General features: G+C 38.2%; 2 protein-coding genes across 3 annotated transcripts in view; both read left to right on the top strand.

Moving 5' to 3' along the window:
* Positions 1–13294, top strand: part of PIK3C2G (phosphatidylinositol-4-phosphate 3-kinase catalytic subunit type 2 gamma) — a 336298-nt gene that overhangs the window by 205646 nt on the left and 117358 nt on the right. For both annotated transcript variants that reach the window (XM_045554248.1, XM_045554249.1), the window contains exons 18-19: positions 7895–8075; positions 10663–10770. In XM_045554248.1, the coding sequence (XP_045410204.1) occupies positions 7895–8075; positions 10663–10770 (289 nt within the window). The remainder of the gene's footprint in view (positions 1–7894; positions 8076–10662; positions 10771–13294) is intronic.
* On the top strand, positions 3104–4485 carry LOC123639953 (keratin, type I cytoskeletal 18-like). The gene is given in 2 exon segments (XM_045554247.1): positions 3104–4255; positions 4257–4485. Coding segments are annotated over 2 exon segments (1293 nt in total). The 5' UTR covers positions 3104–3191.

Below are 13294 nucleotides of genomic sequence, written 5' to 3'. Positions count from 1 at the left end.
ATTCTGTTGACCGTAGCAAATCACATGGCCAACCTGACAAGGGATACGGAACTGTATTCTGCCTACAGGAAGGCACTAGAAATCACATGACAAACAGTGTGGATTGGGAACAATAATCAAATCCACCACACAGTGTAGGCACCGTGGGAACATCTTAAGTATGAATGTATAACATTCTAAAGAGACTACTTTGGAGATGGTAAGAATTATTAGCTACATAAATTATGATATGGTGTAAACCAAGTCAGTCACATACTTATGATCTCCTTTCATATATTTAAGTGTTCTAAAAATGTACACAGTCTTTATGGTATGGATTTAATCATTTTCCAAACTTATTACCTTTGTCGAGTGTTGTATTTGAGTTGTTACAAAGTAGTTTATTGATAAATATATATTGCAGAACAATTATTGTTTGGAAATTACATATCTGTAGACTTGCCCCATATAATGTTCCTTTCATGCAAAATTCAACAGAAGTTTAGCGCTGATATTTCTGAAAGAGTAAATTAGTATTTTAAGAATGGACTAATCAGAGGGAACAGTTACCTTTACAAGGAGTATAAAATATATCAAGTTACTTAGTTAAGGAAAATATTAAATAGATCTCTTAGCCACTTAGAAGTAAAATAAAGTTGCTAACACCAGAGAAAAATGCTTCTCATTTATCAGTCACACTGTTGAAATCTTAAAATTTTTGATTCCATATTAAATATTAGATTTCAGCCTTTACCTGTCCCAAGGTTCTAAATGCATTTGAAAGAGACATTCTAGAATCTACCTGTGCTCACTAGAAACTGGTCTGTTGATCTACACACCTCAGCCCAAATAAAGTAGCAAGAAATATGGGAAGAAATGGGAAGAGGATGTCCTGGAGTGATCTGGAATCACTCATCTTCATTATGTAGCTTGGCTGGTTTCTGTTACTGGATGTTGTTTCCCTTCTTGACCCACAGGAGATAAACAAGTGGGTAAAAATCAAGGCACCTGCTAGGATGTGGAATATCGTGCTGTTGAGAACTAAAATCAAGACCTAGATGGAAGGACGTTATGAGACAAAGAGGGCTGGGATGGTGTGATTACTCCGTTCTGTCCTGCTGGTAGACTGATGGGATGTGACCTGTCTGTACTCTTCCTGTGGCTCTAGCAAGTTACTCACCATGTGACCAGAAGAAACTACATGCAAGAAAAAATGTTAGAAAAGCTCTAATTCCGAGGAAAATCTCCAATTCATGCTAGCTGGAGTTTTTGACAATCTTAGGAATCTCTGAGTCCACCACAGTTCACTTAATTCAGGCAAATACCTTCATGACATCCTATAACAAATATGCTCAGTCCCCTGAGTTTCCTTCCCTCTTGCTTTCTGCCTATCAAATTTAACGCTGTCAATATCTTCTTCAGTCATCTAGATGTTCTGCATTTACCCTCATTTTAATGTTGGCATAACTTGAAGTCTGTAAGGCATTAAGGCGTGTGTACAAAAAATACCAAATTGGATCACAGCCGGATCTTGCAGACATTAGGATAAACAGGTCTCCGGCATTTTGAGATTTACCTCACAATTTATGCACCATCACATAGACTGCATTTTAAAAATTTGGTCTTTTAATAGCAAGTCTTACTTGATACTTCTTAGTCCCTGGACTTTAACTTTTTATTTGTAAATGTTTTATTTGACATGAACAATACTGCTTCTCCCAGGGTACAACATCTTCTGAAAAAGATTGCTGTAATGCTGAAAGAGAGTGGTGAGCTGTTTTCTGCAATCTCATAAACAGAGGCAGTGAGTAAAAACTACAGCATGAGGGATTTACCACTTCCTTGTAGTGAAGGTCATTGACACAGAGCTGAGTAACTAACTCTCCACCACAAACTGTGTACTCTAACTCTCTCTGTAGCTGTTTAAAATTGAGGGCCATGTTAATTTCTCTTGCCATTGAAAGTGTGCCTAAGGATACAGGAATAGAATAATTAACCTCTCTTGGTCATCTCCAACACTGTGATTTCAATTTTGCAATGTGTAAAACCAGACTCTTTGTTCATTGAGCAAAAAGCCATAGAGCTTGAACCAGATCTCACCAGGAGAACATGGAATCCTTGGCAGTGATGCAGGCTTTGAATGAGATATTTTTCAAGGTAAATAATCACAACAGAATACACTGAGTTTTCTTAGCATTTATGTTTTTTTAAGGACATGGTCACATATTCTCTCTGTGAATCTTTCCTGCTCTGTTTTATTTTGAGCAGGGAATCAAACTGAGTTTTTCCTTCTTGAACCCCGAGAGAAGTAAATACATTGCTATGAGAGAAGAAAATTCATTTCTAATAGAAGAAGAAATAAGAGTACTATGAATACAAATTAACTGTACAGTTCTGACAGTCTCTATGACCAATCTAAACTATATTTTTCTTTAATTATTTTAATAAAAAGTTGTTAACTTCACTTGTGCAGAATAACTTTTCTTTTTATCATGTATTTAGCAGTTGGGTGATTATAGAGCTATATTTATATACTAGAACAGGTTAAAAATACTTTAAAAAACAAGTAACCCAATATTCAAAGCATATAAAAATGCTAACATACATTGATTTTGGATATGGAAATACTCTATCTTCCTATTTCATTAAAACTCAAGTAGATTATAAAATGGTACATTACCACTGTGCTCAGAGTACTGTGGGAATCTGAGAGGTATACAATTCTGCACAAACGATCTTGAAGTTTTGCATGTGCATGCTTGCATTTGCAGCTTTGCATTCACATGCATGCAACATGCATCTTCTTAGGCCTCCAGATAATGACTGATGTGATTCATTTATTACTTGTTTGACATTTCAAAATCTCATCACAGGGATGAATAGAAAAACTTTTCATTGCCCACTTTTCTTCCTACGTGGAAAATAACCAGGTATCAACAGAGTATATTTTTCCTGTGATACAGCTTTAACCCCTTGAGATTTTTGTGTATATATGTGTATGTGTGTGTGTGTTATTTTAAATGCCTTCCAGAAGTACGTTAGAACTATCATTTCACACAAAGTTTGTATTTCCTTTGGGAAAGTAAAAGAGGTGCTAGAAGATAAGTTAGCTTCATCACAATGACAAAGAAGCACTCTCTCACCTTAAAAAAATACAGACTCTGCCCCACCGACCCTTGAGTCCTGTCCTCTCGCTCTCTTCCACCGACAGCATGAGTTTCACCACTCGCTCCACCACCTTCTCCACCAACTACCCGTCCCTGGGCTCCGTCCAGGCGCCCAGCCGTGGCGTCCGGCCCGTCAGCAGCGCGGCCAGCGTCTATGCAGGCGCCGGGGGCTCGGGCTCCCGCATCTCCGTGTCCCGCTCCACCAGCATGCGGAGCAGCTGGGGGTCTGGGGGCCTGGCCGCGGGGATGGCCGGGGGTCTGGCAGGAATAGGGGGCATCCAGACCGAGAAGGAGACCATGCAAGAGCTCAACGACCACCTGGCCTCCTACCTGGACAGAGTGAGGAGCCTGGAGATGGATAATCAGAGGCTGGAAAGTAAAATCCAGGAACACCTGGAGAAGAAGGGGCCCCAGGTCAGAGACTGGGCGCATTACTTCAAAATCATCGAGGACCTGAGGGCTCAGATCTTTGCAAATTCTGTGGACAATGCCGGCATCGTTCTGCAGGTTGACAATGCCCGTCTTGCTGCTGCTGACTTTAGAGTCAAGCGTGGGACAGAGCTGGCCGTGCGCCAGTCTGTGGAGAGCGACCTCCATGGGCGCCGCAAGGCCATTGATGACACCAATATCACTCGGCTGCAGCTGGAGACAGAGATCGAGGCTCCCAAGGAGGAGCTGGTCTTCATGAAGAAGAACCAGGAGGAGGAAGTAAAAGGCCGACAAGTCCAGACTGCCGGCTCTGGGTTGACCGTGGAGGTAGAGGCCCCCAAATCCCAGGACCTCGGCAAGATCATGGTGGACATCCGGGCCCAGCATGACAAGCTGGCTCGGAAGAACCGAGAGGAGCTGGACAAGCACTGGTCCCAGCAGACTGAGGAGAGAACCACAGTGGTCACCTCACAGTCCACCGAGGTCGAGGCTGCCGAGATGACACTCACGGAGCTGAGACGAACGGTCCAGTCCTTGGAGATCGACCTGGACTCCATGAGAAATGTGAAGGCCGACTTAGAGAGCAGCCCGAGGGAGGTGGGGGCCCGCTACGCCATGCGGATGGAGCAGCTCAACGGGGTCCTGCTGCACCTGGAGTCCGAGCTGGCACAGACCCGGGCAGGGGGAGCGCCAGGACCAGGAGTACGAGGCCCTGCTGAACATCAAGGTCAAGCTGGAGGCTGAGATCACCACCTACCGCCGCCTGCTGGAAGACGGGGAAGACTTCAATCTTGGTGATGCCCTGGACAGCAGCAACTCCATGCAAACCATCCAAAAGACCATAACCCACAGGATAGTGGATGGCAAAGTGATGTCTGAGACCAACGACACCACAGTTCTGAGGCATTGAGGCAGTAGGACCAGACTGCCCTTATACCAATAAAAAGTTCACAGGTCATTGAAAAAAAAAATACAGACTCATTCAACTATTTTTTTAACTTAAAGGCATAGAAGCAGAAAACATCGAAAAAAATAATGTGTTCATTAGCATCTTTGTAACATAATACATATGGAGTGAAGATGCAAAATTAGGCATGCAGAATAAAACTTACATATTTTTTTTGCTGCTACACCAAAAAAACTTTTTTTAGTATTGCATTCTCATAATTTTCTATAATCCCTTGAAAGCTAATTATTTTTCAGAGGAGGAGAAAACTAAAGACCAACTTAGAGTCAAAGAATCCATCAGAGACGTTAAGACTAAAAGGAATTAGCTTTTTTTATTCCATTTCAGTGTTTACAGCAGTCCCCAAACTTTTTGGCACTAGGGACCAGTTTCATGGAAGACAATTTTTCCACAGACCAAGGGGTGGGGTGGGGGGGGATGTCATGGATGGTGGTGGGGTGGTGTAGAGCTTAGATGATGATATGCAACCTGTTTTGTAACAGGCCATGGACCAGTACTGGAGTTCAACCCAGGGGTTGGGGACACAGTTTTAGGGCATAATAGAAAGTAAAGTTATAGCATATTGGAACTAGTTTCAAGGCAATAGAAATAGTCATATGACAGACAGAGTACTCAAATATGTCTCATGCTCCATTGTCTTGCAACGTATTCATACCTTTTTTTTTTTTTAGTTTTGTTAAATTTCAGACTATTACAAGAGTACAAATGTTTAGGTTACATATATTGCCTTTGTACCACCCAAGTCATTAGACTCTATATAGAACTCAGGAAAATCAGCAAGACAAAATCAAACAACCCCATTAAGTGGGCAAAGGACATGAACATAAACTTTTCAAAAGAAGATAGACATATGGCCAAGAAACATATGAAAAAGTATTCTTATTTCTTCATGCTCTACACCTCCCTGTGAGACAGAGAAAGAAGTTGATTCTGAGGAGAGAAATCACAGAAGATACAAACAAATGGGAAAACATATCATGCTCATGGAAAGATAGAAGCAACATTGTTAAAATGTCCATACTACCCAAAGTGATTTACAAATTCAATGAAATCCCCATCAAATTACCAAATTCATACTTCACAGATCTAGAAAAAATAGATCTATGCTTAATTGGAAACAATAAAAAGCCTGAATAGCCAAAGTGATCTTAAGCAAAAAGAACAAATCTGGAGGCGTCACGTTACCAGATTTCAAACTATACTTACAAGGCTATGGTAACCAAAACAGCATGGTATTGGAACAAAAATAGAGACATAGACCAATGGAACAGAGCAAAGAACCCAGATACACAACCATCTGCCTACAGCCAACTGATCTTTGACAAAGCAGACAACAACATATACTGGGCAAAAGAAGCCCTAGTCAATAAACGGTGCTGGGAAAATTGGATAGCCACATGCAGAAGAATGAAACAGGACCCCTACCTCTCATCACTCACAAAAATTAATTCAAGATGGATAAAAGACTTAGATCTAAGACATGAAACCATAAGAATTCTAGAGAAAAATGCAGAAAAACTCTTCTAGATATCAGCCTAAGCAAAGAATTTATCACTAAGACTCCAATGACAACCATGGCAGAAACAAAAATAAATAAATGGGATTTTATTAAACTAAAAAGCTTATGCACATCTAAGGTAACAATCAACAGAGCAAATAGACAACCTACAGAATGGGAGAAAATATTTGTAAACTACACATCCAATAATGGGCTTATAACCAGAATTTACAAAGAACTCAAGCAAATCAGCAAGAAAAAACCAAACAGTCCTATTAAAAAGTGAGCAAAGGACATGAACAGAAGCTTCTCAAAAGAAGAAGGACAAATGGCCAATAAACATATGAAAAAATGCTCAATGTCACTAATCATCAGGGAAATGCAAATTAAAACCAAAATGAGATATAACCTTATCCCAGTCAGAATGGATTTTATTAAAAAATCCAAAAACAATAAATGCTGGCATGGATGCAGAGAGAGAGAGAGGAACACTTATACACTGTTGGTGGAACTGCAAATTAGTACAACCTCTATGGAAAACAGTATGGAGATTCCTCAAAGTACTAAAAGTAGACATACCATTTAATCCAGCAAACCCACTATTAGGTATTTACCAAAAGGACAAGAAGACTTTTCATCAAAAAGATACTTGCACTAGAATGTTTATTGCAGCATAATTCACAATTGCAAAGATCTGGAATCAACCCAAGTGCCCAATTCATGAGTGGATTAATAAAATGTGTATATGTATACCATGGAGTACTACTGAGCCACAAGAAAATATGAATTAATACCTTTTGCAACAATCTCGATGGAACTGGAGACCATTTTGCTAGGTGAAGTATCTCAAGAATGGAAAAACAAACACCACGTGTACTCACTGTTAACCTGGAACTAACTGATAAGCACACATGTACACAGAGGGAAGTAAAACTCAGTGGAAATCAATGGGGGGTAGAGAGTAGGGGAGGGGGAAAAAACCTACTGAATGGGTACTATGAACACTATTTGGATGATAGGCACACCTATAGCCAGGACTCAAGCATTACAAAAGCAATCCATGTAACTTAAAACATTTGTATCCCCTGAATATTTTGAAATAATAAAAAAAGAAGTTGACTTGGGAGCCTTCAAGACATTGATGAACTAATATTTTCATACTAAGTACTTTCAAATGCATTAGCTCATTTTATGTTCTATACAGCTCTTTAGAATCAGAGTAATTACCTTATTTTACAGATAAAGAAAATCTCAGCCTGGTTAAGAATTATAACTTGTAAGCTATAGAGCTGAGATTTGAGTCCAAAAATGCCTGAAAACAAACACACAAACAAAAAAACAATGCTTTTGCCTTTACAGTATCTTTCTCCAGGTAATCAAGGGGAAGTACAGGGAAAAAGAGCAACGCATGGGTATGTGGCATTGTGGGGACATTATCATTTGAAGAAAAGAATAAAAAGGTGGGCTTAATGGTTGAGTCACAATATAGTATAGTCACTTATAAGAACTATTTCTAAAGTCCTTTGTCCATATTTTAATAAGAAGTCAAAAGTATATTCTCGAGATAAGTGTCTATTGCAGAATTAAGAAGACTGAAAGAAGAAAAAATGCACTGTGAATTAAAATGAGGAAAGGCAGGTCTCTTATTGATTCTTCACTCTTGGAATCTCAATAGCTATCAGATGGAACTTGATGACTGCCAACAAATAAACAACACTTTCCCCCATTCTAGGCTATTAAATTGCCCAAAGCCACCAAATACAGATTAGTCTGAAATGCACTTGTTGTTCTTACTGGAGGTGGTTACAAAAATCAGCTTTAGATACAAAAATTCTTTTTCTCTCTTTCCTTCAGGCTGCTAATGGATGCACAGAATGAAGATTACTTTAAAAGCTGGTATCAGAAGTTGCTAGCTGCTCTCCAGTTCTGTGTAGGAAAAGCCTTGAGTGATGAGTTTTCCAAAGAGAGGAAACTTATCAAAATTCTGGGAGACATTGGGGAAAAAGTCAAGTCTGCCAGTGACCATCAAAGACAGGTTTGTTGAGAAACTAATCTTCAGGTAGTAAAGTTTTTTTCAAGTTTGGTTTAAATTAAGTTTTAATTTCATTACTTTGAAAGCAAATTCCTTGACTACTTTAAGACACTTAAATCAATTACTTCAGTCAAGTTTTTTTTTCCATATACTATCCTAAAGTTAATGATAATGTGTATCACCAGGACATGGATGTTTTGATCTAAATAGCCATGTAGGACACAGAGGAACCTGACAAGAGGAGACCAACTTAAAGGCAGTTGGACTGAAAAAGCCTAATGAAGTAATTCCCTCAAAATGGTGACATGATTCAGATTCATGGGAGAAGTATATGAGGAGATTTTTTAGGGCACCTTGTCCACAGCACAAAATCCATGTCTAGATTTTCCTAAATTGCCCCAACCAAAATCACATTTTCAAAGACTTTTTTTTTTTTACCAAAACAAATAAAATGAATTAAATGAAATGAATCAAAGGTGGTATGGATGGCAATACTTTTTATACTAAGATCTATGGATGATAGTCAAAAAATTGTACCTCCTTGTCACTGATCATAGTAAATAGACCTGGCTATTCTTTTTCTTGATCTAATGGGAGAACATTTGCTCTTTTTAATTCTCTGCATCACTAGCTCTCTTTACTGATATAGACCATTAAGTAGGTTCTCTTAAGTCCAACATTCTAGATACGGGGAGACAGTGGACATCCATTCATTGTATTAAGAATATTATTTAATAACAATTGAGTGCCTACTACAGATCAGGAGATAAGGATAGAAAGCTGACTAAAACATAAATTTTGTGCTCAAGGGAACTCATAGTTTCTCTCCACTCACTGTCTAAAATCACTAAGAGTTTTTAATAAAATGTTATGAAAATAATAATAGGCAAAGTGTCCCATAATTCTTTCTCAGCCCAGGATTTTTCCTCCTGGAAGTCACTTCATTTAATAGGAATGCCAGAAGCTATGTTACTTCACCAACCTAGGAGTAAATGGAAAATAAAAAACATAAATATGGAATTTACTTTTAAGTGGGAGATGTACAAACTCTGGATATATGGAGGAGCCTTAAGATATATAACATGATGGACAATACAAAAAAAACCCTACAATTTCTCCATATTACAGCAAGCTCATTCATTATTTTCTAATGGTAGACAAAAAGTTGATAGCAAATAAAATAAATTGGTTTAAAATTTACAGAAGTTTGTGTATAGGTTTGTGTTTTATCTCCTATGTTTTAACATCCTTCACATATTTAAGAGGCACACTATGGTTAAATTATTCCAGTGCCTTTTTTTGTATCATAAGTATCAAGTTCCAAAGTGATATTGACTTTATTCACTCACGTACATATATTTGTCTTGTCTTCATTGGATGCTTTTGTGATAATATTTCTTCACATTAAAATAGGATGAGAAAGGGCAAGAGTTAGGAGAGGCATTCATAATTTCTCACAATTAAAAAATAATGACAATTTCTCACATCTTAAGTTACTGATAGCTATTTTTTTCTGCTTAATAAAAAGCACTAATTAAACCAAACTATATGACATGGAGAAGAGGTTTTAGTTAAACAAAGGAAGTAGAGATTCCCTCCATGATATTCAGCAGGCACATCCAAGTCTAGGTGAGGCAAAGAAGGCAGCCACACAGAAAGTGCTGCAATAGAACTTTGCCTCGTTTCCACCTTGCTCTTCTGGATCCTGGGAGCAATGGATTCTGTTATTTGCCAGTGAGCCAGGAGTTGGAGCTAAGAAACTCCTGAGACCTAATTAAACATTATCCATATGATATCCTCATCTTAAGCATTGGGCTTCAAAAGTTTTCAAAAATGGGCTAAAAGGAGCTTTGTTTGTTTTGTGACGAACTTTAATTGTTGCCTATCTATTTTTGTCCGAGGATGCATAATTCTAAAGGTGGTGTTTGTGGAGTGTAGAAGGAAGTAAATATCAGAAATATATTCATTGACATCTAGTAAACTATTTGTTCATGTATATTATTGTTTCTACAGCATTATGCAATTACTGGGTTTTGTCATTATTGTTATTAATGTATATGTATCTTATATAATGTACACTACATATAATATATTATCTTAATAATTAATTATAAGTACAATGGTATATATTATATAAGTTGATTATAATTGTTTTATAATATAATCATATATAATTATATAACTATATAATATACATGAATACTGTTAAGTGTAAATCTCAAGAGTTATAAACTAAGCTTTCGGAAAATTATCAGAAAAGGATCATGTTAATAATTAAAGCAGGGTTACAAATTGGTGGGCTGTGGGTCAAGTTCAATCCATCATGTTTTATTTGGTTTATGTTTTTAGTTGAAGTTGAGGTCCTTCCAAAAGGGCATGTGTTCTTTAGTTCCCTACTTCTCCGACACTCCCTGTTGTCTTCAGTCTCCTGCCTGCTCACACAAGACGATATCACCTGCTTGAAAAGTCATTCAAGTGTGCAACCCCTGAATTAAAGAGTTTATTTAATCAATAGAAGGAAATTATAACTAGAAGGAAAAGTCCAGTTCTTCACACTTTCTTAAATGCTTTTTCTAATGATTTTTCACAGGAGGTGCTGAAGAAAGAGACTGGCAGACTAGAAGAATTCTTTCAAGATGGAAATACTTGTCACCTTCCTCTGAACCCTGCCCTATGTATAAAAGGGATTGACCGTGAAGTAAGTCAACTTATTCAGTGAGTAAATTGAGTATGTATGTTTTGTATTGTTTAGTTCACTGTATATTTTTGAAATAGCAAAAAGAATTCATAAACTGACATTGACATTAGTATAAAGAAAAAGTAATTGAATCTCATCCACACTGCATTCTCCCTTGGATGCATTATGACTAGCTGGGTTCACATTGGCCTTGTCTATATTAATAGTTTTTTCATTTGGAAACAAACTATCCATCAGTTCAGTGAAAAAAAAACAATAAAGGTACTTATCACAGGATTGATTTCTTGACTTATTCAAAATGATGGATTTCGTGACCCCATGCCGGCTGGGTATAATTTCATGCTTTATTTACATTATGTGCATCACCATGCCTAGTACATGGATATTAATCATTGGCTACAACTTCCTCATTTTGATTCAATTTAAAATTCATTTGATGCTGATATGTCAGTGTGTCATATAATGCATTTTGTGATTCTATTCAGGTCTGGAAAGAGCTTTCTGGCATTGTCAGACTCACAACTTTCTAAGCCTTTTCTTCCTAATCCTCTGTCACATGGTACTTCCTCAGTCACCCTTCTCTGACTTAGAATCATTCTTTCTCCTTTGTTCCTGATAAGCTTTATTATCCTCCTTCTCAAAAGCCCAAGAGTAGAAAGATACTAATAGAGAAAATGATTGATAAGTGAGATTTAAAAGTTAAGCTATCATTCATGCACAATAAATGGTACTTAACTGAAGCATAAGACAGTCAAAAAATAACCCAAAAATTAGGAGAAAAAATTAGACCATTGTTAATATGAACATAAAATATTTTGCTAAAAACTTGATACCGTCATCTTCTTCACTTTGCTGCTATCAAGATACCCTGCAAACTTTTCTGATATGCTTCATAAACATATTTTGAAAAAATAACAAAATAAGGTATCAAATTCCATAAACTGAGATATATCTGGGCTAAAATCCAAATAATTATTAATTTTTAAAAAATTATACAACTTTTTAATCATTAGCAGTATTCACTGACTAATGCTGAACTTATATAGTAACTCATTATTTCAAAGACATAGTATCTTAAGGTAGAAAGAACAACAGAGATTACTGAGTCCAGGTGTTGGTTTTTTGCTTTTACTTTCATGGTTTGTTGTTTTTAAGGTATAGAGTGACTTTTTTCCATTAATATTATGTATGAGCTTGGCTTGTGTGGACCCTGGGGGTGTGTGGATGAGCCAGCTGGGCCACGGGTTGGCTGCCCAAGAGTCACCACCCCTCACACTAAGGCTGGGACCTCACTCCTTTCCTGCAGCACCCTGTAGCCAGCAGCACTTTGCCTGTAGAAGCTGCTCCAAATAGAGCCTCCTCCTATCTAGACCCATTTGCTCTAATCCTGCGGTCCCCAACCCCCAGGCCATGGACTGGTACCGGTTCTGTGGCCTGTTAGGACCAGACCACACAGCAGGAGGTGAGTGGCAGGTGCATGAGCAAAGCTTCGTGTGTATTTACAGCTGCTCCCTATCACTCAAATCACTGCCAGAGCTCCGCCTCCTGTCATATCAGCAGTGGCATTAGATTGTCATAGGAGCACGAACTCTACTGTAAACTGCACGCGCAGGGGATCTAGGTTGTGCACTTGAATCATCCCGAAACCATCCTCCACCTCTGTCCACAGAAAAATTGTCTTCCATGAAACCAATCCCTGGTCCTAAAAAGGTTGGGAACTGCTGCTCTAACCAGCTGTGTCTGGCACCAGGCTGGGTACCTGCAGGTACAAGCAATGACAGGACAGACATGTCCAGGTAACACTTTCTTGGGGAACATTTTAATCTGTCCTCCAGTCCTGCTGAACAATGAGGCGAGAAACCTTAACAGTTGAAATGAGTGTGGGAAAGCTCTCTGCTCCAACATAAACCTGATCAATTATCAATTTACGCTGGGGAGAAGCCTTATGAGTGTAATTAATATGGCAAGGCCTTGATGCAAAGTGAATGACTTATATGACATCAGAGCTTCCACATGGGGCAACATATGTTAATAAAAATCATATAAATGTGGGAGTTTGGAAAAATCCTCAATCAGAACTCTTAATTTGTTGACTATGAGCAAATTCATACCAGAGAAAAACCTTTTGAATGCAATGTGGCAGGGCATTGAGTCTGAGTAAATGTCTTACTCTATGCCAAAGACTTCACACAGGCAAAAAAAAAAAAAAAAAACCCTATAGATGTGATAAGCATGGAAAATCTGCAATCAAAACTCACACCTCATTATACACTAGAGAATTCACACTGGTGAGAAACTCTAGGAATATAATGAGTGTAGGAGAGTCATCAGTTATAGGGCCAGCCTTATGATACATCAGAGAACATGTTCTAGGGAGAAACCTTATAAATGAAATGACTGTGGGAAAGCCATTAGATGGTTGTGTGTGCCATTATAGTGCACAGCTTATAATGCACCAGAGAGTTCACACTGGAGAGAAGCCCTGTGAATGGAGAGAGGTTGGGAAAGCTTTCAATCAGCATTC

This window comes from Lemur catta, chromosome 6, assembly GCF_020740605.2.
Source record: "Lemur catta isolate mLemCat1 chromosome 6, mLemCat1.pri, whole genome shotgun sequence".
Classification (NCBI taxonomy): Eukaryota; Metazoa; Chordata; class Mammalia; order Primates; family Lemuridae; genus Lemur; species Lemur catta.
The sequence above is the reverse complement of the archived record's forward strand: the minus strand, read 5'-3'. Positions and strand labels throughout refer to the sequence as shown.